Source organism: Euleptes europaea, chromosome 20 (genome assembly GCF_029931775.1).
Source record: "Euleptes europaea isolate rEulEur1 chromosome 20, rEulEur1.hap1, whole genome shotgun sequence".
Classification (NCBI taxonomy): domain Eukaryota; kingdom Metazoa; phylum Chordata; class Lepidosauria; order Squamata; family Sphaerodactylidae; genus Euleptes; species Euleptes europaea.
In genome coordinates, this window is record NC_079331.1 from 24,525,319 (window position 1) to 24,552,257 (window position 26,939).

The 26,939-nt window shown below is 49.5% G+C and overlaps 1 protein-coding gene across 1 annotated transcript in view; it reads left to right on the plus strand.

Annotated features, from left to right (window-relative positions):
- The window catches only part of SPG11 (SPG11 vesicle trafficking associated, spatacsin), a 63,689-nt gene that overhangs the window by 18,891 nt on the left and 17,859 nt on the right, over positions 1–26,939 (plus strand). The window contains exons 19-37 of the mRNA XM_056865730.1: positions 15–179; positions 1,752–1,818; positions 3,648–3,813; positions 4,192–4,397; positions 5,332–5,440; positions 6,115–6,274; positions 6,517–6,786; positions 6,997–7,197; positions 9,363–9,470; positions 11,129–11,291; positions 13,783–13,997; positions 14,252–15,011; positions 15,845–15,987; positions 16,133–16,334; positions 16,728–16,865; positions 17,552–17,685; positions 19,009–19,116; positions 20,390–20,558; positions 25,765–25,853. Coding sequence (XP_056721708.1) covers positions 15–179; positions 1,752–1,818; positions 3,648–3,813; positions 4,192–4,397; positions 5,332–5,440; positions 6,115–6,274; positions 6,517–6,786; positions 6,997–7,197; positions 9,363–9,470; positions 11,129–11,291; positions 13,783–13,997; positions 14,252–15,011; positions 15,845–15,987; positions 16,133–16,334; positions 16,728–16,865; positions 17,552–17,685; positions 19,009–19,116; positions 20,390–20,558; positions 25,765–25,853 — 3,573 coding nt within the window. The remainder of the gene's footprint in view (positions 1–14; positions 180–1,751; positions 1,819–3,647; positions 3,814–4,191; positions 4,398–5,331; positions 5,441–6,114; positions 6,275–6,516; positions 6,787–6,996; positions 7,198–9,362; positions 9,471–11,128; positions 11,292–13,782; positions 13,998–14,251; positions 15,012–15,844; positions 15,988–16,132; positions 16,335–16,727; positions 16,866–17,551; positions 17,686–19,008; positions 19,117–20,389; positions 20,559–25,764; positions 25,854–26,939) is intronic.

The window sequence follows — 26,939 nt, forward strand, 5'->3', positions numbered from 1 at the left end:
GTTCTTCTTTGCAGATTCTTCAGAATGGAAGTGGAAGAGAGAATCCTGCCAAGAAGGTGGACACCCAGCTGTTCAGGATGGCCCTCACTCCCTATCCCAAGCTCAAAGCCGCCCTCTTCTCCCCGCTTGCCTCTCATGGCGTCTTGCCTTCTGACGTCTCTCTGTACCATCTTGTTCAGGTATATATGTGCTGCTGCCACACTGTCGGCTAGCTAAGATGGCCGCCATTCAGCCACAACATAATGAAGTGGGGTCTGATGTTTCCCCAACGGGAAGAAGACTTGAGGAGCCACTGGAAGGAAGAGGCACCACGAGCCACCCTCGGGTCTCTTGCTCACTGGCAAACCCTTGCACATTAGTCATGGGGCAAAGGCACCAATTCGCCTGTGGCAATGCCAGGATTGTTTAGAAAAAACACCCTTTGCACAGAGTTCGCAAGTAGACTGCAAGGAAGAGCCCCCCACTGGCCTCTGAATTATGCCCCAGAAGATAGGTTGAACTCACTTTTTAGTACTGATACAGCTCCTCCGGCAGTCATTCACCCCTGGACTTTCCCTTGTGGAGAAGACAATCCAGTTGTGAATAATTTCTGTCATACCATGGTAGTCTGAAAGCCAGTAGTGTGTGAATGCAGCCCACGATGATAGCAGGCACAGCTGAACCAGCAACGGCTTTTATTTAGAGAGGGCATGTTGTGGAGAGAGCTCCAACTGGAATGTGGGTTTCCATCTCTGGGTTCTTGCAGGACCCCTCCTCCTGCGGAAGGAGAGTGTTCTAACTAAGCTGGCCACACTTCTGATCCTCCGGCCCGCTGTGCCCAGTCTCCAACCATTTCCCCTGTTAGTTACACCAGTGCAAAACTTACACCAGCGTGGAAGCAATGACTGTGCAGCAGCATTTCTAGTCTGAGATCGGAGTGGTCTTGGTGCCAGGGATTTAGCAGTGATTCTGTCCTCTTCCTGGTGCTGTAACTCTGGGATAGGATAGCATGGCAAGCAGCATTTTGTTTTGTTTTTAATATTCCACCTTTGTGCTATCACATTCAAGGCAATTTCTAATTCTGCATAATAGAATACAACAGAAAAAGGGACAGAAATAGAATAGCTTGCGTCTGTTTCTCATTATAACACAGTATTCTAATGCAAGAGTTACATTGTGCTAGATTGTTAATAAGGAAACGTGGTTTGTTTAAAACATTTCTATCTTGCCTCTCTTTCAAAAGACCTGAGATGGGCAACAGTAACGGGGGGGGGGGGGGAACAGACGCCAAGTCTGAAAAGTACAAACCAGACTTAAACAGGCTAAAAACCACAAATAAGATGAGTGGGAGTACAAGCTGGACTGAGGATAGTTTCAGAGGGCGGCTGTGCTGGTCTGCAGTAGAACAGCTAGATTCGAATCCAGTAGCACCTTAGAGACTGACAGGATTTTCGAAGTCTGAGTTTTTGAGAGTCAGAGCTCACTCTGAGGGTCTCACAGCAGCCTTGGGGAGTGATCAAAAGGGGAGCCCCCTGTGCATCAGCAATAAGGCTGCTCCGCAGTCCCCATGCCCCAACAGAAAAGCCTGTGATCCAGGCAGCCAAAGTCCCAGCATGCCCAAAGGATGGGACCAAGAGGGGGCCCTGATTGGGGGAATGTGACAGAAATGGGAGTTTCTATCTCCCACTTAATTTAGCATTTGTGTTTTGCTTGAAATCCTCCCTGAAGTTTTGCTAGTGTTGTTTGTTTAGTATTGTTTTCTGATTTTTCAGGCATTAGTTCCATTTGATTCCGCTAAATTGTTTGGTTGGCAGCCAGCAAATTCACTTGCTATGCCTGGTAAGTAATGTTCAGCCTCTCATTACCATGTTAAAGTCAGAATAAAACACATCCAGATGTGTACTCCAGCCCCTGCCCAGCCCTTTTCTCCCCCCTTTCCCGTTCCCTTTCTCTCCCTCCTCTTTTTCTTTGTTGTTGTCCCTTTACCACCAGGGGCGCCACTTGAATTTTTTTAATGTACCATTGGAAATACTTCAAAATTTTGATTTTATGCTGTTAACATATTTATTGTATTTATTGGTTGTTTGCCCTGCCTTGGTTGGGAAAGGTGGCCGTAGAAATCTAATAAATAATAATAATAATATTGGTTCTTGTAGGTTATCCGGGCTGTGTAACCGTGGTCTTGGAATTTTCTTTCCTGACGTTTCGCCAGCAACTGTGGCAGGCATCTTCAGAGTAGTAACACTGAAGGACAGTGTCTCTGTCCTTCAGTGTTACTACTCTGAAGATGCCTGCCACAGTTGCTGGCGAAACGTCAGGAAAGAAAATTCCAAGACCACGGTTACACAGCCCGGATAACCTACAAGAACCAATGAACTCTGACCGTGAAAGCCTTCGACAATAATAATAATAATAAATAATAATACTGTGAAGAAAGCTGACAGGAAGAAAGTAGACTCCTTTAAAATGTGGTGTTGGAGGAGAGTGATACGGTTACTGTGGATGGCCAAAAAAATAAATCAGTGGGTTCTAGATCAAATCAAGCCTGAACTGACCCTAGAAGCTAAAATGAGGCTGTCGTATTTTGGTCACATTATGAGAAGGCAAGAGTCACTAGAAAAGACGCTCATGCTAGGAAAAGTTGAGGGCAGCAGGAAAAGAGGAAGACCCAACAAGAGATGGATTGATTCAATAAAGGAAGCCACGACCCTCAATTTGCAAGACCTGAGCAAGGCTGTCAAAGATAGGACATTTTGGAGGACTTTCATTCATAGGGTCGCCATGAGTTGGAAGGACTTGGCGGCACTTAACACACACACAGGCCCACATCAAATGCTGAGAGATTGTTTTTGAGCAAAAAGCCATCTTCTCTGGTTTCACTATACTGGCCAGTGTTCTGAACTGTAAAAGTCACTTTCTCTTGCGAGATTATTGACAGGATAAAAAGGAGAGGAGAATGATGTAAGCTATTTTGGGTGTCCATTATGGAGAAAGCAGGGTATAAATATCTAAATAAATGGGGATCACATTATTAGAAATAAACAAAAAGATGAATCAAGATCACAATTTACCTCTTCTGTGGATGGCTAGTTCTCAGTCCCCAAGGAGGGGGGAATGGTTGGCAAGGCCTCAGTCCTCCTCTGGCAGAAGAGAGGACCGGAAAAGATGCCTCCCTGCGCTCTTCCTTGGAAACAGAGGGGGGTCGTTTTGTTTTGTTTTGATTTGTCCCTCAGCCTAGGAGGATGTAAGAGAGGAAGCCCCCCCCCCCCCCCGCAGACATGCTTTGCGGCTTTCTGGGAGCTGAGCAACAGCATTGTCGCCTCTAGAATTGGGGAGGGAGGGTGGGGATGAATGCATTGTCTGCACCTGGGTCTGAAAGCTTTTTTGTTACTCTTGTGAATGAAAATGGTTTACATACCAGCTACCAAATAGAACGGGGCTTTAATTGTGTGTGTGTGTGTGTGTTAAGTGCCATCAAGTCGCTTCTGACTCATGGCTTTAATTATACTAATAACCTAATAAACAAGCTTGGAAATGTGGATCTTAATAATAGTATTCGCTAACTGCTAACCGTCGTAGCTATGATGGTCAAGTCAGTGCTGGGAAGTGTGATCCAGTGGATGTCATATGCTCAGAATTTCCAAAAGACGCTTCTTTGTTCTCTCCAGACGTTGGCAGTGATCTTCCTCACTTCTCATGCCTCCGTCTCATCAACAAATACGCTGTGATAGAGCGGCTGGACTTCTGCTACTACTTGCGACACGAGCGCCCCTCTTTTGCTTTTGGGGCCTTCTTGGTCCAGCAACTGGCAAAGAGCAAAACCCCAAAGCAGCTGTGAGTACTTAAAAGGAAGCAATCCATTTGCACACATGGTCTGCTCAGGGTAAAGGTCTCCAGACTGAATTTTCCATCAGCCGAACAAAACCTTCCTGCTTTCCCCTTCCCATGCAGTACCGCCCGCGGGGATTCAGGAGGCTGGAGGAACAACTTGCGGGGAGGGTCTGCCCATTCCGTCTGGATCCAGCCCTCAATATTTCTAGCTTTCCAGAAAAAAATATTACGATTGTATTAAAGGAAAGTAGTATTTGCCATCTCAAGGAAACAGAACTTGTTCCCTGATTTTCCCTTCCAAGTGAGCTCAGCGTTGTGTCCCTGAGGGCTGGCCTCTGTGTTCCGAGGGCAGCCTGCTAACAGCCCGTCTTTCTTTTCTAGGGTCCAGTGGGCAGGCCACAAAGCCTATGGGCTGGCCCTCTCGCTCTTTCATGTCCCTTCTGTCGCTGCTGCCTGTGTTTGTTTTCTGGAATTGTTGGGCCTGGATAGCCTCAAGCTCCGAGTGGACGTCAAAGCGGCAAACGTGATCTTGAGCTTCATGTCTCAAAGAGAGGAACCGCAGCACAACTCCATCCGAGAGTCCTTGGGTAGCGTCTGCCACACTCTTTTCTTGCCCTCATTCAGGCGGCAGAGTAGCCCAGCGGCAGGGCAGTTCCGTACTTTAGGAAACTGCGGCTCAGAAGCATGGAGAGTCTAGTTGACCCTCAGTGCCTGGGAATGCCCCAAGAAATCCAGCATCTGTCATGAATCCAAAGATCCACAGCCAAATCCCTATTACTGTAGGAATGGACTTGAATGCACATCTTTTTGTGGTCATTTTAAACATAACTGCTCCTTTTTCTTGTTGAGGAATTGTAATTGGTGAAACGCCATATTTTTAAAATGAGAGAACAGCATTATCCTCCAACAGATATGCTGTTTTTGCTGCTTGTGTGGTAGAGGTTGACTGTAAGCCAGAGGCTCTTGAATTTTTGGAAGCGGGGCCTGCTGCTGCATTTACTGGTCTGCAGGACCCCCTTGCAAGGTAACACTCCCTTCTACCTTCCCCTGGCCTGACATAAAAAGCGAGACTCTCACTAAGCGAGGTTACATTTTTCGTGTTCAGTGTTTTATAAATATATACCTTTATTGAGCAACAGAGACTACATAAGCCTCCTCACCTGGCTTGCCATGTTTCACCTCCTCTCTCCTGGCCTTGGGAGACACACCTATGAGAAAGTCAGGACCAGCTTTGGGGGCCTGACCCCCAGTTTGGGGGCCACTGCTGTAAGCTGAGACTCATAACTGGCACTAAAAGAAATGTGATTTTAAACGTGCTGCATGAGCAGGAAGATAAAATCTCAGCAAAATCCCCAGGATATTCGTGAAAAGCATATGATTTAGCAACTTTGCTGAGTCTGGGCGGAGCCTAGATGGGAGAGTAACTCTGGGAATCTAATGCAGAAGACCTTGAGTCCCATGAAGGAAAAAAAGCAAGATGTCAATGTAGTAAATCAGACTACTTTGCCTATCCTGTTTTAGTTGAAAAACTGACAGAGCTGGTGGAGGGAGAAAGAACAGCTGCAGAAGAGCTCCTTGTTTGCCTGGAGGAAGCAGTTTGGGATAAGATTGAGCATCAGAACATAAAGAAGTGAGTCCACAGTTGAGTTCCGAGTGACCAGAAAGTGGTTCATGGGGTGGGAGAGCTCCGGTCTCCTCTTGCAGGTGGGTGCAGCTGGCTGTCCTGTTGAGTGGGCTCTGAAGTCCATCATCTTGCGCTGCTTTCGACAACTGTTTGAATGAGTGCCGGGGAGGGGGAGTCACGTATCAGATCTCATGCTGGAATGTTGGGCTTGATCAGCTTCTGGTTAGGAATTTGCCACTTGATTTGTGGAAAGTTGCGTTCTTGAGTCTTCTGCATATTAAAATATCTCCCAAAGTGTCCCTTGGCAAATAAGTCGTCTCACCAATTTCCACATTTGCTGTTTGGAAGGGTTTTCCTAAAGGTGGCAACCCTGGTTATGTGCACACATGCACTTTCCCCTCTTTCCTTTCTGGCCTGTCCTTACTTGAGCCACCTGGAGCTGGAACATAGCAATCTTCTGCTCGTTGCACCCAGGGAATCTTCCAAAGGTCAGTAAGTGGCTGACCCCACCCCCGTCCCCCAGCAGAAGATAGGCTTCTTAGTTTCCACTGGTCCTTTAACTGTGTTTCATCCGTCATTGTCCAATTTTGGGGAGGTTTCCTACTTTCAAATTGATCCTTGCCCCCACCTGTGACTGGCTGACTGCCTGAGAAAAGGCAACGTGGTCTTTCTTGGTGCAGGACATCCAGCAGCACGAGGAAGCAGTGGTCACTAGTGGTCCAGTTTTGCAGGCTCCACAATCTTAAGCTGAACACATCCTACCTCCGAGAGTGCGCGAGGTCGAACGAGTGGCTGCAGTTTCTCATCGAAGCCCAAATGTACGACTACCAGCCAGTCGAGGTAAGGAGGCTGAAGCTCCAGCCCTAGCAGGAGATGATTTTTTTGCTGCTGAGAAAAGGGTGGGGGAGGACAAACATTTGCCCCTGGGCTGAGGAGAGCCTGCCCGTGCCAGACTCTTTCTGTGTGTGTGCGTGTTCTCTTGTGCCAAGGCTGAAAAGGCAGAAGGGTCAACCCCACCGTGGCTCCTCTGTGCTCTTTGTTCTCTTCCTGCTTTTGTTGACATTGGGGTTTCCCTTTCGCAGGTCCTCGCCATCCTCCCGGACTTCGCCCCTCCCCTGCAGGACCACCTGAGGCTGGCCTTCGAGAGCCTGCGGGCCCCCCTCCCTTGGGTGGGCAGCCAGGTTAGCAGCCCCTGCCTGTGGAGGCACGAGAAGAAGCCTGGCAGCCCCACGGGTGATCTCTTCCACATTCTGCTTCAGTGTCAGAGCCAGCCCCAGCCGTGGCGCTTCCTCCTGCGGGAGACCCTGCACCACCGCGTCCCTGTCCTGAGCGTGCTTGCTGCCTGCTTCCAGGTAGGACCTCTCAGAGGGCTGGCTCTATGGGCAGCAGGCTGGCATCTGCTGCCATCCTATTAGTTTCAGTGGGGCTTGAGCAAGGGAATCGTGGGTAGGGTAGAGATGCAGAATTTTTGCACTTTTATTTCTAAGCAGTGGAGAGTTTTCTCTCTTTAACTCCCCCTCCCTTCTTGCTCCCTTTTTTGTGAGCGTTTATGCATTCGATAGGACGCCAACATTCTTCACTGCCTCTGCATTTGGATAATAACTTCTCTGGATAGCTCCACCGCGGGTGAAGTGACCGACCACATGGAAGGTTCAGTTGAAACCCACGAGTGGGACATTCAGGACTTGGCCACCCTCTGGCAGGTCCTTTTGAGGAGGCAAAAAGTTAGAACTCTTCTGAATGGTTTTCAGCTCTTTCTGAAGGTAAGTGGGGAAAGGCCATCCCTTTGGTATAGGCCACGCTGGCTGACTTGGCACTTCTCCTGCCTTTGGCCAGGAAAGGGTGGCCTATCAATCGGCTCAATCAATCCTGTGTGAGCTCCTGTTCTTTCTAGGTTCCTGGAGCTGGGCAGCCTTTGCCCAGGTTAGCATCTCCTATTAGTTCTGGGCAGGCTCTTGTAGTGAGTGCAGTGACGTAATTTTAAGATTAATTTGTCTTCTCCTCGTCTGATCACGCAGGAAGCTGCCTTATAGTGAACCAGTCCCCTGGGCCATCAAAGTCAGTCTTGTCTACTCAGATCAGCGGTGGCTCTCCAGGGTTTCAGGCGAAGGTCTTTCGTATCAACTACAACTTGATCCTTACTGGAGATCCCAGGGTTTGAACCTGGGACCTTCTGCATGCCAAACAGATGCTCTACCACTGAGCCACAGCCCCTCCCCAAAGAATCTGGTGCAGGATAATCCCTTTTCCACTCACTGTTTTACTTACTTCATTTATGCCTCACTCTTCATCCCCAGTGGGGACCCCAAAGCGGCTGACATCATTCTCCTCTCCTCCATTTTATCCTCACAACAGCTCTGTGAGGTAGGCTAGGATGAGAGTATATGGCTAGCCCAAGGTCAAGCTTCCCTGGCAGAGTGGGAATTTGAACCCGGGTCTTCCTGATGCTGGTCTGGCACTCTGACCACTACACCACACCGGCTCTCGCATCTGCAGCCTGGATAGCACCAGCGCCCCAGAATTGAGGGAGAAGTGCTGCTGCTGTGGAATTGGACTCCCCACCCCCGCCACACGCACACACACACACACACACACACACTCTGCTGGGAATGTTTAGCATGTAGTTGGCAAGCCGGCAGCCCTCCTCTGCACCCACAGCCCAAACCCTACCCTGCACCAAGGGGAGGCCCTGGGGCGACTGGCATCAGCCAGGCCACAGCCAGCTCCCTGCCCCCTCGTTGGCTGCCGGCCTTGCTCCAGGACCGCTTGGGCTTTGTCTGTCCAACCTCGGCTTGGAGGAACTCGGCAGCTTCCGTGACTCATGCGGAGGGTGCCGGCAGGCCTCGTTCTCCCTGCCTCAGCCAGTCCAGCACAGGAACTTGTGCTTGTAGAGTTTGTTCGGCCCAGTTCTTTGGTATTTTGCCACCTCGGTCCTTGCCTTCCTGTACAAGATAGTCAACAGTTCCTCGTGGTGCCAGGGGGTGTTGGCTCTGACCCCTCTGAAGTACCGCGTGGGAGTTTTTGTAATGTTCCATATTCAGATCATCTTTATCCCTGGGGGCAGTGTAAGATTAGACACTTTATCTCATAAAATGCTGGAATGCTCCTTTTTTACCGTTTGTAGGAATCGTTGGATTTTACGTTTTATTACATTTATTGTTTAATCATTTTCAAAGAGATGTTATTCCCTATCTGATGCTACAGTGATCCAATATAACCTTGTTGGTTGCTAAATTCCAGTCTGTCGTATTTTCCTTTAGAAACTAGTTCAGTACTCTTCTAGTCATTGTTCAAGGTTTACTGATCAGAAGAGTTCTGGAAGGAAAGGTGGTAATGCAGCTGCAGTAGATCGGCCAAGGCACAGCTAGCAGTGAGTCAAGGAACAGCTGTTTCCCTAGGAGGCCTCGGGCCTCTCCCCACACAAAAACACACATGAAGCTGCCTTCGTCAGGCCCTCGGTCCATCACAGCCAGCGCTGTCTTCTCAGACGGGCAGCGTCTCTCAGAGTTCTCAGGACAGACTGAGGTCATTCTCATTGCCACAGCTGGTGCTCAGCGACCACCGTGCCTCCACAGCAAATAATCCCCTCCCCCTTTTACTTCAGTTGGCCCAACGGCCCTCTTGCCTGCCCTAGCTCTTGTTTTCTGGAGTACTTCTGAAGTTCAGAGGCATATTCCAGAAAAGGGGTGGGGGGAACACAAGAAAAGATGGATTGAAAATTGCAAGAGAGCTGGAGGCCAAATTATCCCCCCCCCCACCAATTCTGAATTAAGGAAAGGACACGCTTTCTGTCTCCTGCCACATTCCCTGCAGCGTCCATTCTTATAGATTCTAAGGTGATGGGACATTCAGCATTTTAAAAACAATTGTGCCTCTTGCTTGGGGTTTATTTTTATGTACAGGAATGTGTTCTGTTTCTGTATTCAAGGACTCTCCTTTGCTGACCATGCTTGAGGTTTACGAGTTGTGCATGGACTACAAAAATTACCATGAAGCTCAGACCAAACTCCTTGAGCTCCAAGCCAGTCTTTCAAAAGTAAGCAAAACGTTTGTATATTTAAATGTTTAGCTACAAAGTGTAGATTCTTGTATCTTTAAAGTGTATGATAGTTACTAGAACGTTTTTTTTCTTCCTTGGGGTGAGGTTGAACTTGCCTTGTTATGAACTGTTCATTAGGGCATAGCTTCTTTATGTCATTCCTAGTTTTCATGCTTGCTGTTCAGGATGGCTGACAAGACCTTGTTTTCTGTCAGTGGAGGAGGAAATCCCTTGGTGGGTTTTCAATCCCACTTGGTCCCCAGGCAGTCAGGGCTGTGCCTGAGATTTACAAGAGCTTCCTTTTTCCCATGAGAGATGACTTCCCAGTACTTGCCCTGCCTGCTTTGCAGAATCACCTGCTGTCTTCTGCTCACCCTGCTTTTGGGGTTCTGGTAAAAGAGCATCCAAGCGAGGATGTCATGCCCAAGAAAATTCTCAAAAGCAGGGTGTGTTTTCTGGGGAGCATTGCCCTCCACAGCTCTTTCCAGAAAAGCCTCTATAGGACCCTGTGCCTTTGAACAGATAGGCTCTCTTGTAAAACACTACCAAGTCATGCCTTCAGTGAATCCACTTCTGCTAGACAAACACTCTAGCAACACTGCAGGCAATGGGTTTCTTGGTTTGCTTTTGTTCTTTGGGGTTTTTTGTATACAGGATACTCTAGGCTGTTTAGCACCCCTCAGAAAGATACCCTCCTTCATCTATGTAATATGGAACTTACTCTGAGGGCTCTTTGCACCAGTGGATTGAAGGGTATCTGTACCACCCAGGATGTGGTCAGGAGTGTGCCTTAGTGTCTTATCTTTGTGTGTTAGACCACCAAGGAATACCAGGGTTGCTGTGCAGAGGAAGGCACTGGCAAACCACCTCTGTTAGTCTCTTGCCATGAAAACCCCCCAAAAGGGGTCGCCATCAGTCGGCTGCGACTTGACGGCACTTTACACACACACAATAAGCAGGTCCTTTCTGAAGAGGGGATTCTGAATCTTATTCAGATTGTGCTGCCTCTCTACCTCGAAGACTCTGGTCTTAATAAGTTCTTTAGCCAATTCATGCATCATTGATAGGAGGAGTTGACAAGAGAGCTCATAATGGCCCAATTTTTTATTAAGAGCTAATTGCCAGGGTGCTACAAAAGAGTCTGTTAACGTCAGGGTTATCGGCCTTTTTTTTTTTTTTTTTTTTTTTTTTGCTTAACAACTTTAGCCAAAACATGAAGGTGATAATCCAGAGACTGGCCTGGCGTGTGTTAGTTACCAAGAACCTCCAGTCACTTCAGAACCTTCCATAGATCAGTGGCCAGAGTGGAATGTCTTCCAATTCCTCATTTAATTAATGTTTGTTGCAGTTTGTTCAGATTTTACAGAAATGTACGAAGTTAACGTTCCACAGTTTTTCTTTTGGCTTATGAACTTGGGGATCTTCCTTCCATCAGAAGCAGAAGGACTACGCAAAGCTACGCCTGCAGAACTGGTGGGAGAGGAAACCTGCCCGAGGGTTTCCACCTGATTCAATCCACTTGAGCAGACACACCCTCACTGTATTCCCAGTGTTTCAGTCTTCAGTAGATAGTATTCATTGCCTTAATTTTGAACAGAGTTGTGGGGAGGGGGAGCCTTTAGGGGCTTGACTTACTTTACATGGTCTGTAATCAGCTTCAAGCCACAGATGAAGAATTGCCTCCCATTCTGCCTGCACCGTGGTTGAAGACACAGGTCGCATTTCTTCTTGAGCTGATGCTACAGCAGTGCAGAACGCAGTACGAGTTACGAAGGCTCCTTCAGATTCTTGCTGATACAGACACCGTTCTTCCTCATGGTAAGGAGGACCATTTGTTTTCTCCTTGATGAAATGTGTGGGCCACAGTGCAGTCATCTGCCTGGGCTTCCTTTGGCTCATTGCTTGCCAAGACTTAGTTCTGGAAACTGCTTACAACGTAGCTGTTGAATGCTTGAGGTTTGAACAAACAGTGTGCTGGAAGTGAGCCAGTAAACTGACGCTCGACCCACACAGCAGTGATGGGTTATCGACTGACAATATAACTCAGAATTGAGAAGTCAGCTTCTTCCGGATGGGGTCGCCCTCTCCCTGAAGAAATAATCCCAAGGATTGGGAGTGCTGGTAAATCTGTTCCTGCAGGTGAGCCCACGGATTCTGTTTGTAGCATACAGAGTCTAACCAAGTTTGCTTAACTTTCTAGCTGCCCCCCCTGGAAAAGCATTTATTGATCTAGAAAATCATAGTCCACATTTTTCTTTTGAATGTTAACCAGGGCAACTTAAAGCAGTACCAAAAACTTTAAAATGTCGACAGGGTCCTAAAACTGCAATTCAGAAACATTTAGCCAGTAGGACTGGCCACGATTCCATCTAGATCAGACTCCTCCAGGGCAGTCTTCATAGGACTCGCTTCGAAGGCTGTTGGGTCACCTCAGGTAGTCCTCAGTGCAGGATGGCCGGCTGGGACACATGTGCAGGGATGGGCCTGAAAGGCTTCCTCCAGCTGCTGGCTGGCCGGTTCTTCTGTGGCATCGCAGCGGCCCCCTTCTCCCTGACTATTACGCTCATTGTCGGAAGGCTTCTGTTTGTGCTGCCATATTTGGAGGCAAGAGAGAGCTGCTTCAGACGGGCTTCCTTCTCTGAAGAGGAGGAGAAGACCGAGAGGTGATATGATAACCATCTTCAAGTACTTGAAGGGCTGTCATATAGAGAAGGGTGCTGAGTTGTTTTCTGTTGCCCCAGAAGGTCGGACCGGAACCAATGGGTTGAAATTAAATCAAAAGAGTTTCCATCTAGACATTAGGAAGAACTTTCTAACAGAGCAGTTCCTCAGTGGAACAGGCTTCCTCGGGAGGTGGTGAGCGCTCCTTCTCTGGAGGTTTTTAAGCAGAAGCTACATGGCCATCTGTCAGCAATGCTGATTCTATGACCTTAGGCAGATGAGGAGGAGGGCATCTTGGGTGGGGGGGAGGTAGTTGTGAATTTCCTGCATTGTGCAGGGTGTTGGACTAGATGACCCTTGTGGTTCCTTCCAATTCTGTGGATCTGTGTTGGTGCTGGGCTGGTGGAATTCCCTCCCTGCACTTGAACACATGAAGCTGCCTTCTACTGAATCAGACCCTTGGTCCATCAAAGTCAGTATTGTCTACTCAGACAGGCAGTGGCTCTCCAGGGTCTCAGACAGAGGTCTTTCACATCACCTACTTGCCTAGTCCCTTTAACTGGAGATGCCGGGGATTGAACCTGGGACCTTCTGCATGCCAAGCAGATGCTCTACCACTGAGCCACAGCCCCTTGCTCTCCTGGCATCCTGTCTTTCGAATTCCAGGCAGCCAGTGAAGATGTTTTTATTTTCCTGGGCCTTTGGCTGTAGCATGAAATAACTGGCAGCTCCGTTACTGTTGCATTTAACTGGTAGTCTGCTGCTAATCTGCAGCAGTTATGCTGCTTGGTGGTAGTGGTAGTTGTTTGTATTTTTTAAAATTGCTGATAGATTTTACTGTAACTGTGATCTTGGAAAATACGGCTAGTACTGGTACTGTTTACTCTTATGAGAAAGCTTTTTCCCAATTAATGTCATACATTTGCATAGCTACATATTAATATGCAAGAGATCTAATGCATGTTTTTAGGGAGAAAGTCTAATTGAAACCAGTTATAAGTGTAAACGTTAAGGGGAATGGCCAGAGGGAGATTACAAAGGGAAACAGCTAGATTCGAGTCCAGGAGCAACTAAGAGATGAAGAAGATTTTTGGTGTGTAAGCTTTCGAGAATCAAAGCTCTCTTTGTCAGATAGCTGATATCCGACAATCTGTCAAAGAGAGCTTTGATTCTCGAAAGCTTACACCCCAAAAATCATTTTGGTCTCTAAGGTGCTCCTGGACTCGAATCTGTTCTACTGCAGACCAACACAGCCACCTTGGGAAATTTCAGTTGTCAGATGGATTATGAACATTTTTGCAAACCAAACAGATAGTGTCTAAGACAGCTGTGACTGACAAATTAATAACTGTAATAGAAGTCCTAGAAGGTTGGAGACCAGCAGATGTTTGGTTGGTCAGCAAAGAATGATGGTTTCTTTAAATATAAGTCCAAGGTCCTCCAAAGATGATGCCAGCAAGCCAGTTACTGCGCCCACTGCGTTCCTCATCCCCATCTCCCCCAATTGGGGCACTGGTTGCTGATCTGCGTGACAGACCGTTGCTCCTTTCTGAAACGGTCTGCCAAGTGCAGACTGTGCCACCACACCCAGTTAAGCATCCTCTTGTTTGTTTGTTTGTTTGTTTGTGTGCACTCCTTTTGGACTCACGGCCAGATATGAAGAAGCTGAGTGCGCTCTGCTGGATCTTGAAGGACTCATCTATCTCAATCAGTCGTGCCATTTTAAGCTGTTGCACTCCTGAGAATCTCTCGAATGAGTGCAGAAGAATTCTGGAGCAGCTTCAGGAGAGGAGCTGGTTCTCCAAGGCACGGGAAGTGGCAGAAATGGCCGACCTGCCTGTGGACCACGTTGTTGTCCAAGAGGTATGCTGGATCCACTCAGGGATGCTCAGGGATTTCCTCCCTTATATTTTGATGGGGGCATTTCTCCACTAACTGCATCAGAATAAGAGTCCTGCCTTCCCTTCCCTTGTGGCTCACTTCCCAGCCATCGAAAGAAAAGGCAACGGAGGGGTGTCCCTGGTTGCTGCACACTTCAACTGCCCCGTGTTGATTTCCATTGTTACTTAGACTTGTCTGAGAATCGTCATCTCTTTAACCCTTCATGTGCTTTGCAGATGCTCCAGAATTTGCATCTCTTGAATGAGATTGGCCATTGGCCTCAGAAGCAGACAAGGGTTGAATTTTGGAAGAAATGCCATGAGAACTTTGTGAGAAATGCTGTTTCGAATCAAACAGCCTTCCATTTCTTCTCTGCTCAGGCAGATGCAGTGTCTGAGCCCCTGGACAACGAGAGAATGTCCGGCATTCAGGAGAGACGCCTTCTGCTCACGTTGGCTGGCCACTGGCTAGCCAGCAGTGATCCAATCCCACTTGATGAACTGGAAGTGATAGAGAGAAAAATTTGGCTTTGTCATGTTGCACAACATGCCTCAAGCCAGGGTGCCGGGACAGCCAAGCATCGATTCTCTCATCAGATTTCCACGAGTGGTGAACTTTCCTTCGATGCCTTGGCCAAAGAGTTCTCCTTTTCCAAGCTACCAGCTCTGAGCTCCCCCAAATACCTGCAACTTGAGGGGCTGCCCTCCCAAGATGCGTCGCAGGCCACCCTTCCAGACGCGGACGTGGAATGGCTGAGCTTCTTGATTGGACGCCTTTTAGACGAGGGCAGCGTGCACGAAGCCAGCCGTGTGTGCCGGTACTTCGACTTCTACAGCCGAGACCTGTTGCTGGTCTTGCACTGTCGAGCGCTGGCCGCGGGGGAAGCCTCTCGCAGCTGCTGCCACCCCCAGGTCCAAGCTGTCCTTGCAGCGAGAGCAGAGGAGGAGGAGGAGGAGGAAGGGGACTGGGAGCCGCAGAACAGGCATCTGCAACGCGGTAAGAAGCGCCCGTTGAAGGCATCGGTTGGGTGGAGGTTTGGGCTGGCCACACAGCCCTCTCTTTCTAATGTGATTTTTTCTTGCTTTCTCTTTGTGTTTGGGGGGGTGATGCACTGCATTGAGCACGACAGGAGGTTTGATTCTGGCCATTCTGACTACTGTAGAGTTTTCCATTACTGAGCTCCTTTTGCAATTCTTAATATATTCTCGGGTGGCTGCGTGATCCTTTAAATCAATGGTTCCCAAAGTGGGCAATATCACCCCCTGAGGGGCGGTGGGATTATCTAGGGGGGCACTAAGAGAGCAGCAGGGGGGCACTAGAGGTGGGCCTCTTCAACTGTGTTGTTCACTAATTTACCATAGATCAAGCTATGGCACCATGCTGGCAAATTTGGTGGTAACTATCAGAATTTTTTTCCAGGCTTTGAAGAGCTGGTACCACTGGATCAAGTCCATCAGTTTTGTTGAATACATTTCAACTAAAAAGTTTTAATTTGATTTTGAATAGATGTGCAATTAATTGTTACTGTTCTGAAATTTTATCGTTCTTATCTTCTTTAGTGAGTCAAGCAAACCCCTATTTTGAATGATGCTTTTTATAGGGTAGGGGTCGCTGGGGTTGAGTTTGTGGAACTGAGGGGGGGGGCGGTGGCCCCAAACGTTTGGGGACCACTGCTTTAAATGCTCAGCTGCTCCTTCAGCTGGCAGGAGGAGGGCGTCCCTCTACAGCTAGCCCACTCTGGCCTGTGGCTCTGGAAGGTTCTCTGCCTGGGGCCCGTTCCATTGGGTGCGTTTTTTCCTTGCTCTCCTGAGTATTGATTTTGGTTCCAGCCTCCAGCTGGGAGTCCTGGTCCTTTGCAGGGGCTCCGTGTTCGGATGATAAGGTCGTTGGCAGCCTGCAGGCCCTGACCGCCGAATGCGTGCACGGGCGCAACTACTGCCGGCAGGTCCTCTGCCTCTATGAACTGTCCAAGGTACATCACGCCTGGGGAGGGGGCGGCCTCATATTGCGGTGGAGAGGGAAGAGTAGGGAGGACACGGTCGGTCAGTGGGAGGCTTCTCCAGGCGATGGGCTGTCACAGAAGGGTTGCCTCTCTTCCCCGCCTTCTGATTGTTCAGGAGCTCGGCTGCTCGTTCAGTGAGATCTCTGCCCAGGACTCTGAAAAGCTGCTCCGTGCCCTCCTGTCCTCTCAGCAGCCAGACAGGTGCCCAAAGGCACAGGCATTCATCACCACCCAGGGGCTGGAGCTGGAGACGGTGGCCGAGCTGGTGGCTGAGGAGGTCATGCGGGAGCTGCTGGCCCGTTCGCAAGGGGAAGGAGGTGAGTGGGAGGGGCCGTGCCGCTCTCAGCCCTCTGCAGCTGACCCTGGGGGCAGCCGCTTCTTGGGCAAAACGTGTGTTTTGATGGAGCCCAAGACAACGCTGGCTTTTTCGCCACTTCATTGTGTTGCAGTCTCTGCAAGCCCCCCCCCCACAGCCATGCCCAAGTTCTTTCCATCACCACAGGTGTCACGATTGTGGAGCAACATTTGAGCTGGTATGGTCCAGAGGTAAAATAGCTCTGCTAAGCAGAGTTGGCATGCACACTGAAGAGAGTCTCCTCCTGGAATTAGCCTTGCACCTTGGAGGGGAGGGGGGTGCGAGCTTGCCTTCCCCTGCGGCCTGTTGGAGAGGGTGCTGTGTGTTGTCACAGTTTGTATTTTTGTGCCAACAGGGCAGAGCCAAATACTGGATCCGGCAGAGGAGAGCCAGGTGTTCTTGCAACTGGCCAAACTGTGCCAGGACCCCACCCTGGTGGGCATGAAGCTACTGGATAAAATTTCTTCTGTGCCACACGGGGAGCTTGCCTGCAGTAAGTATGGATGCTGCCCAATGGTGAGCAGGAAGGGGATTCCTTGTGACTCCGAAAAGACAAATAATATCCCCTTTAAAGGACTGCATCATGGTGTGGCTACACCTGCTCTCCTCAGTGGCCTTACTTGGACGCCAGCGCTGCTCTTTCTGCAGAGCTTAATGTCCGAGCAGTCACAGCAGAACCAGCCATCCCCGTGCCCTCATGGAGCAGAGCCCACCTTTGGTTTCCTCTCTTTGCGTACTCCCTTGTCTGAGAATGTGCCATAGCAGCCACAGGGATGCGTTGCTGGAAGCCAGAGATGGTTTTGGGAGCAGGCTTGGGTCATGGGCTGCTGCGTTAGAGATTCACTAAGGTTTTCTTTTCTCCCTAGAGCTCTTTTATAATGTATAAACTGTAGCTGTCTTTTGGGGCGGCCTCTTTTCTGCCCGGGAATCCCTGGTGCTGGGGGCAGGGCTCATCCTCGCAGGTGGGATCCTCTAGAGCTAACCCCTCCGTGGGTCACTGAGCGGCTCCAAGCATCCTGCCCCCTATAGCTTTTCCTCACAGCTGCTATTCCCATTTTGCGGATGGGGGAAATGGAGGCAGACGGAGCGCCGTGCTGCCTGTAGCAGCTGGAGACTCCCGACCCAGCCTCTAGCTGTTGAGAGTGCTGACGGGCGGCCCGGCTCTCTCTCCTTCCTTAGCCACGGAGCTGCTGATTCTGGCCCATCACTGCTTCAGCTTGACCTGTCACATGGAAGGGATCACTCGCGTCCTTCAAGCTGCCCGGCTGCTCACAGATGAACATTTGGCTCCCAATGAAAAGTATGGCCTCATGGTATGTGGGTGCTCCAGCCTGCCCGCTCTTTAGGGAGCCTGGCTGTAGAGATGACTGGGGGTGGGAGTGGGGTGCCTTGTTGTCCTCTTCTGCATTGAGCAGGGGCCTTCCCCGAGGAAGTTGTGAGGAAGCCCCGGGTCTGACCTGTGAATGGGGCTCAGGGGTGTTCTGCACTGATCCCATGTGGATTCTTTTGTTTTGGAAGCAGCAGCATCTGCCTAGACGTGTGCGGCATGAATGAGCAAATGAGCGGGCCTGAATGGCTTGGTTTTCCCCTGGTCTGGCAGACAGCTGCTTTACTTCCTTTTTGCCATTGGATCATTTCTTTGCCTGCCTGTTCTAGAAGCTGATGCAGGTCTTGCCCCCAGCTGTTCCCGTCCCTTCTGGGCCCACCCTCACCTGCCACACAATGAGTCACTGGCTAGCAGTGCTCCACAGGCGGCAACTCGACCCTGTGCCAAGGAGGGTGGTGCTCCTGCCTCCTTCTCCCCGTCCCCAGGTGTCCCGGTTCAGGCAGGCACCGGGGGCAAGAGGCAGCAAGCGTAGTCCAAAGCACAGTCCAGGGTCAGCACACAGGTCCTTAGAAGTTCCAGCACCTAAACAGGAGGGCAAATCCAGAAAGCCCCAGCCAGGTCACAGTCCAAGGTCAGGGGTAAATCCAAGAAACCAAGCCCAAATCCAGTCTGAGGCCGAAGGTGCAGAGTGCCGGCAGGTACACAAGGGTTGTGGACAAGTTGCTTCCACGCTGCCTCACCCTTCTCTGGCTGCTTTGATCAGTGAAACCCCAATCAGAAGCAGGGGCAACTCCTCAGCCTGCTGAGTCATCGACAGACAGGTGCCACTCATCACTGGCTGAGCAGCCTCATGGCCGTCAGCCCCGATCCTGTGGTGACTCAAGCTCACATGCCAAGGCTGACCTTTGCTGGGCTGCCAACTGCAAGCTGGGCTGCCAACTCCTGTGCCTCCCTCCCAGCCCTCCTTCTCCGGCGCTCCAAAGGCTTGGGGGGGAGGTGGCCCTGGAGGGGAGGCTGGCAGCTACCATGCTTCTGTTTCAGCCTCGGAAGCCGGGCTGTGAGGCTGAGGGTGTGGTGCGCTGACTTCAGCCTGAGACTCCCCTTCTGCACCGGACGGCGTCTCTGCATTGTCCGGTGGGTCTTCCTGCGGCCTCCAAGGGCCGGGGCCGGCTTCATCTCTTCATCATCCGAGGAGGCCTCGGCAGGCAGACCCACGACACAAGGCGTTCTGACCCCCAAAGCGCTTGATAATACCATTTTAGGAGCCCTTTCCTCCCGAACTGATGCATGGGCTGGTCTCTCTTCCAAGGTTCGGCTTCTCACTGGAATAGGCAGATACAATGAGATGACGTACATCTTCGACCTGCTGCATGAAAAACATTACTTTGAGGTGCTGATGAGGAAGAAATTGGATCCGGTTGGTACAAAGCCCACCCCTCCCCAGTACACAATGCCTATGAGTGGGAGGGCTGGATTCCAGACAAATATGGGATGCTGGTGAAATGCTGAACATCAGATGGTCACAAGTGGTCCACGTGAGGTGGAGAGCCGGAGGCTGTTGGTTCTGATGGCTTCTAAAGTTGACTTTTGCTGGTCAGTTTCACACAACTAAAATGACTTTGCTGTTTTAAGATGCCTCCTCTCTGCCTATTTCCATCCCAAATCCCAGAACCTCTTTAGCTCCCCTCCCCCACCAGTGATACATGCTCAGTGGCTCAGAAGCCACATGTGGCTCTTCTGGGAGCATTATTCCCCAGTGTGGCACAGTGATGGCTTTCCTCAGCTTCACACCCTCCCACAGCAGTGACAGAGTTGATTTTTGTTCCGGCAAGAGTTGTGAGTGGTCAGTGAGGCAGTGGTTAACGAATAACTGTACTGGGTTAAGGTGCTGCTATTACAGAGGAAGCCCGGGGAGGGAAAATAGGACTCTCAGGTGACTTCTATTGCTTTCCCCTCCCTTTCTCCTGAGGTGATTCACACCCACACCTTCCTTTCACAACCGAAGAAGATAGGTTAATTGTCTCTTCTTTAGAAGGGCTCGGCGCTTAGTGGTTTGGTGGAGAAGACAAGGATTTCCTTCACCGGGCAAAGCCTTTTAGTTACCTAACTAATCTCCTGATAGTTTTCTCTGTCGCCCCATCTGAGGCAATGACCAAATTTCCCTCCATCTAACCCCCCACCACACCCGAGGTGCCACATCCTCTCATTGGCTGATGCCGCTTAGTGTCTGCCTACTCCCCGGTAGGCAGGGATTTGTTGGGTTGCCAGGAGGGCAGAACTAGAGACTGTCCATCACAGACACCTGCTCCGTTTTCAGGAGAGTGGGCCAGGCCCTTTGCGTGGTGGGCCTGGTGGTTGGCAGGTGGTTCTCATCTTGGAATTGCTGCCGCCAGAGGAACAGGTCAGCTGTCAGCCTCCCTGTGCCTTGTGTCAGCGGGGGGAGTGAATGCAGCCCTTCCGGTTGTGACAGTGGGCTCTCTCTGAGCTCCTGCCCTCCATGGTAACCTGGGGAAAACGTTGTGAGAAAATTTGATTCCTCCTCCATGGAACGGTTTGTCCTTCGTCTTTGGACAGAGGATGCCCCGAGCTGCCCCTTGCGCCAGCCCCCGAGTTGGCCGAGCCTTGCTAGTCGGTGCCGCCTGCCTTTCCTCGCCTCACGCCCACAACTCCTCCTGCCCCTCTCTCCACAGAGCGGGACCCTCAAGACAGCCCTGCTGGACTACATCAAGCGCTGCCGCCCCGGAGACAGCGAGAAGCACAACATGATTGCCCTCTGCTTCAGCATGTGCCGGGAGATCGGGGAGAACCACGAGGCGGCGGCCAACGTGCAGCTGAAGCTCATTGAGTCTCAGCCTTGGGGTGAGCGGCCTCACTGCCCGGGGGGCGGGGCGCGTGCAGGGAGCCACGTGGAGCCACCACTGTGGCTGGCTGGGCCCAAGAGCCCGACCGCCAAAGGGGGAGGACAGCGGGAGAGCTCTCAGGCGCCCCCTTCCACAGCTGCCCTGCCTCTGCTGGCGTTTGGGGAGGAGAGAGGGCTCGAAAGCAGAAGAGCAGCTGGTCTCCTCTGCCTGCTGACGTCCACCTGAGAACCTTGGGGATTGTTTGGCTGTGGGATTGAGGGGGCTTCCAGTGGGCTAGCAAAAGGCAACACAAGACATTGGAGGATGCCTTGGGGGAAAGCAGCTGCCCACGGAGCAGCGCTTCAAACTCCTCGACAGAGCTCTCCTCACACGGCGGCAAGCAGAGCCTTCCGTCACATTGGCGACGGTGGCATTGTTCTGGCCAGCTGGCTCAGGTGGGTGTTGGCAGCAACAGGTAGAGTTGGGTTGGATACTGTTCGTATAAACAGGGCTTTTAAGACCAACCAAAATAGGGAAATGGTAGGTGAGCCTCGGAAGTCCCCAGAATTCTATGTCTGAAATAGCAGAGTGTGGGAGATGCCTCTGGCAGTGATCTTAGTGTCTCTAGTCTGCATCCAGTCTGGGGTGCCGGGAAAGTCTGAATCGATCGGGTGGCGCTGGGTGGCGCTCGTGTCCAGTTGCACTTTTAGATATTGGGGGTGGGGTGGGGAATAAAATAACAGTTGTTAATCAGATGCGTCTCCAACACCAAAGAGAACATGCAGGGCCCTAAAGAAGACTAAAAGGAGAGGAAAAGGTGATAATTGTTACACTAACTGTGCTGAAGATCCGTTTTCGATGATGCATTATGTAAAGAGTCAGTGGAAGCCAACGTGGCTGGGTTGGGAACACCTCAGAAGCACCCTGTTTACCTGTGTCATTTTCTTCCACTTGAAAAATCCTCCTCCAACAGCAAAAATCAGGTATTTACAAAACAGACAAGGGGTTGTAGATAGCAGGATCGGTCCAAAGCGTCCCACCGGTCAGGGTTCAAAGTACCGGTTCAGTATCTCCCGCTGGAACTCTTGGGTGTCCAGTCAACAAGGACTGAAAGGCTCTCCCTGGAATCTCGGCTCTGGGCCTCAACAAAATGGAATGTTCTGGCCACACTCAAAGGGACAGGAAGCCACCCCCCTCCCCTTAGGCAGAGATCCTTCCCCAGAGCAAGTAAAGCTGTCTCAATCCCCAAACCGGCTCTGAAGGCGGACTGATGAGGGTCGGGGAGATGCTTCATCCAAGTATCCCTGCAGTTGCTTTGCTCCTGCCAACTTGGTTGCCTCGTCCAGAAAAGGGAGACAAGAAACAAACCCAGAACTGGTTCTTGTAGGTTATCCGGGCTGTGTAACCGTGGTCTTGGAATTTTCTTTCCTGATGTTTCGCCAGCAACTGTGGCAGGCATCTTCAGAGTAGTAACACTGAAGGACAGTGTCTCTCAGTGTCAAGGGTGTAGGAAGAGTAATATATAGTCAGAAAGGGGTGGGTTTGAGCTGAGTATTGTCCTGCAAAAGTAATGTGCTAATCATTGTCCTGTAAGTATCAAGATAATGTGCTAATGATGGTATGGTATGTTAATATGGAACCATTGTATCCTGAAGTGATCTGTTAATGTGTGTAATCCAAAGCTAATCTGCATGGCTATTGTTGAATGTTGTCTTTGTTAGTCTGGAGGTTTTTTAGAACAGGAAGCCAAGCCTTATTCATTCTTAAATGCTCTTCTTTTCTGTTAAAGTTGTGCTGATGTTTATGAATTTCAATGGCTTCTCTGTGCAATCTGACAAAATAGTTGGTAGAATTGTCCAGTCTTTCAGTATCTTGGAATAAGACCCTATGTCCTGTTTGGGTCAGTCCATGTTCAGCCACTGCTGATTTCTCAGGTTGGCCAAGTCTGCAGTATCTTTCATGTTCTTTTATCCTTGTTTGTATGCTGCGTTTTGTTGTCCCGATGTAAACTTGTCCACAGCTGCAAGGTATACGATATACTCCTGCAGAGGTGAGGGGGTCTCTTTTGTCTTTTGCTGATCGTAGCATTTTTTGTATTTTCTTGGTGGGTTTAAACACTGTTTGTAGGTTATGTTTTTTCAAAAGTTTCTCCATCCTATCAGTGACTCCTTTAATAAATGGCAAGAATACCTTTCCTATGGGAGACTGTTTTTCCTGAGTTTTCTGATTTTTGTTTGGTTTAATGGCCCTTCTGATTTCATTCTTGGAGTAGCCATTTGCTAGCAGTGCGTGATTTAGATGATTAGTTTCTAAGAGGAGAGACAGCAAGAATTCTACGAAAAGCAAAGCCCCCTGCTAGCAATATAACACGTAAGGAGAGAAACGCCATCAAGACCCTCAATGCAGATCCAGAAATCATTATTCTACCAGCTGACAAAGGCAATGCCACAGTGATCATGAAAACAGAAGAATACAAAAAGAAGATTGAGGAACTTCTGGACCCTGCCACATACAAAAAACTAAAAAGAGATCCAACTTGCAAAATTACCAGGAAAACTAGCATTCTTATCAAGAATTCCACTCTTCATCCCGACACACACAGAAAACTATGCAAGACAGAAGCACAACCACCACGATTATATGGACTACCTAAAATTCATAAGGATTCCGTTCCACTCCAACCCATCGTGAGTGCCATTGGTTCCCCAACATATAAATTAGCTAGATATTTGACCACCCTCTTACAGGACCACATTGGAAAAACCACTTCTTACATCAAAGATTCAACTCACTTCATCAACAAAATCAGTCCGTTGAGACTCAATCCACAGGATATATTAATCAGTTTTGATGTTGTATCCCTCTTTACCAAGGTTCCAGTAAAAGACACAATCTCATTGATTAACCAGATTTTTCCAGAAGATATAACAGCCTTCTTTCACCATTGTTTGACAACAAGTTACTTCCTATGGGATCAAGAATTTTATGAACAGATTGATGGAGTAGCTATGGGAAGTCCACTCAGTCCAGTAATAGCAAACTTTTACATGGAATATTTTGAAAAGACAGCATTAGAATCAGCACCTTACAAACCTACAGTCTGGTTCAGGTTCGTAGATGATACATTTACTATTTGGAGCCATGGTGAAGAAAAATTAATGGACTTTCTAAACCATCTTAATAATATCCATCCAAACATTCAGTTTACCATGGAAAAGGAAATTGAGGGTAAACTCCCATTTCTTGATACCCTTGTCATCCGTAAAACAAACTTTCAGTTAGGTCACAAGGTCTACCGGAAACCAACTCACACAGATCGCTACTTACACAAAAACTCCAACCACCACCCCCGACAGAAAAGAGGAATAATCAAAACATTAATGGACCGTGCAAGACGGATCTGTGAACCACAGTTTCTCAAGGAAGAAACTAATCATCTAAATCACGCACTGCTAGCAAACGGCTACTCCAAGAATGAAATCATAAGGGCCATTAAACCAAACAAAAATCAGAAAACTCAGGAAAAACAGTCTCCCATAGGAAAGGTATTCTTGCCATTTATTAAAGGAGTCACTGATAGGATGGAGAAACTTTTGAAAAAACATAACCTACAAACAGTGTTTAAACCCACCAAGAAAATACAAAAAATGCTACGATCAGCAAAAGACAAAAGAGACCCCCTCACCTCTGCAGGAGTATATCGTATACCTTGCAGCTGTGGAGAAGTTTACATCGGGACCACAAAACGCAGCATACAAACAAGGATAAAAGAACATGAAAGATACTGCAGACTTGGCCAACCTGAGAAATCAGCAGTGGCTGAACATGGACTGACACAAACAGGACACAGGGTCTTATTCCAAGACACTGAAAGACTGGACAATTCTACCAACTATTTTGTCAGATTGCACAGAGAAGCCATTGAAATTCATAAACATCAGCACAACTTTAACAGAAAAGAGGAGAGTTTAAGAATGAATAAGGCTTGGCTTCCTGTTCTAAAAAACCTCCAGACTAACAAAGACAACATTCAACAATAGCCATGCAGATTAGCTTTGGATTACACACATTAACAGATCACTTCAGGATACAATGGTTCCATATTAACATACCATACCATCATTAGCACATTATCTTGATACTTACAGGACAATGATTAGCACATTACTTTTGCAGGACAATACTCAGCTCAAACCCACCCCTTTCTGACTATATATTACTCTTCCTACACCCTTGACACTGAGAGACACTGTCCTTCAGTGTTACTACTCTGAAGATGCCTGCCACAGTTGCTGGCAAAACGTCAGGAAAGAAAATTCCAAGACCACGGTTACACAGCCCGGATAACCTACAAGAACCAATGAACTCTGACCGTGAAAGCCTTCGACAATATTTCAAAACCCAGAACTGGCCACATTTTCTTTTCCCAAAGGTATTCCGTCTGCAGTGGTTTATCAACTGCTTCTTTCAGAAGTCTGGGGGTGGGGGGGGATGCCCTCTAACGGTAATGCAGTGGTGGTCTTTGCCAGTGGCCTCCCTTTCTTCCTGGTGAGATTGAAGTGGCCAAGATGGGCAAGGGTCCAGTTTGCAAGAGGCAGTTATGGGGGTTATGATGCTCACCAGGAAGGGTGTCCTTGAAGCTACCTCATCCTGAATCCAGCCCTGGGTCCGTCAGTATTTTCTGTCCTGGCTGGAAGGGGCTCTTTGGGGTCTCAAAGGGAGGTCTTTTACATCCCCCTTTTCAGTGGAGAAGCCGGTTGCAAAACAGCCACCCACTCCTGTTCCAGTCCAGTGTTGCGTTCTTTCAAGGCTGCAAAGCTTGAAAAGTGGAATGTTACCAAATCCTTAGAGGCCGGGGGCCCTTCCTCTCCTGCCCGTATGCACAGAGCGCTAAAACTGTTCTGTTCCCTTGGGCCAGCTGAGGTGAGGCCAGAGGTGTGGAGGCTTTCAAGGGTCACAGAACTTTCCATCAGGCAGAATGAAAAAGGAGGCGAATTGGCATTCTGTTGATGAAGACTTGCCCGCATGGCATGGGCCGATCTCTCACCTGGTACCTAACAGGGCCTCTTTTACCCACTGGGCATCTTCTTTCATTTGGAGCCTCACGAAAGGGCTCAGATGCTCTTGCCTGGTTGAGCTCGGCCTCCTGGCCCCCAGCTGGTCAACTGGCCCCCAAAGCAGGCAGCATCCCTGCCCACTGTGACCCGGTCCTCTGTTGTTTCTAGAGGAGAGCCTCCAGGACATGCCAAACCTGAAGAAACGCCTGATGAAAGCCCTGACCCTCTTCATAGATGCCGCTGAAAGCTATTCCAAGGTAAAGGGGACAGGGCTTGGGGCCTGAGCTGTCGGGTGACTCTGGAGTTGCTTGTTCCATACTGTATGAGAAAGGAGCTAGGGCCAGCCCTTTTCTCTCCCCACCACGCTAAGCAAGCCAAAGGCTTTCAGTTTTTCCACCTGTACTGAGCTAATGGAGAAGGGGTGTGAGCACGCCAGGTGTCCCAGATGGCTGCCAATCTGACTGCTAGACAAGAAAAAGCCCTCCTTGCAGTCCTGGTGGCCTCGAGGCAGGCCAGGGGTGGTGGTCCTCCATCACAGACGTCCCTTTTGAGGCGGCCCAGCAAGGACAGCTGCCAAAGCTAGCTGGTTACCTGCGCTTGCTCACCTTTGTCCACCCAAAAAAGGGGAGAATCCATTGATAGGATTATTCTCCCTCTGAGAGAGAAGGGCATCTACAATTGGGTGTTTCGGCTTCGCATGCTTTGGGAGGCAGGACCTAAACACTTTCACTCCCACTTCCTGTCTCCTGGGAACGCCCCCTGTCTTCTCCAGTTCTTTCCTGCCTCGCTATCGGGAGAGTGTGTTTTTTGCAGCTCTCTGCTCAGCTTAGGAAAGGTTTCATCTTGTCTTCTATCCTTACCTAATCTCATACCCTTTCCTAGTTGTTTACCTTTTGTGATCTAATTTTGTGTGTTACCCACTGTGTTTTAACCCCTGTCTAAGGGATTACTGAGGGTGAGGGGATAATAACCGTTCCCGCCAAAACAAAATGGCGGCCGCCCAGACCAGTACATTGTGCAGGCCGATCTGGATCCTTCCCTCCTGAGACCGGCTACAGATGGGGAACAGCCCTCCTGCAGTCAGTTGGCAAGCGCTAAGGCTAAAGTTTAAAAAGCCGCACTTAAGAAAAAGAAAGCCGGCTCGGCGCACGGAAAAGTGGCGAAACGCCTCCTCACAGCCACCCGTGTCCAAAAAGCCCCAAAGCTTCGGAAAGTGAGCGCAGAGCCGGTACAGTTTGTAGGCGCTCAGGAACACACAGCGGCTTTGGCTGCTCCGATCCCAGCTTATGCCCCCGAGCATACTACGGCTATTGCCGTTCTGTCTGGGCTGCGGCGCAGAGCAC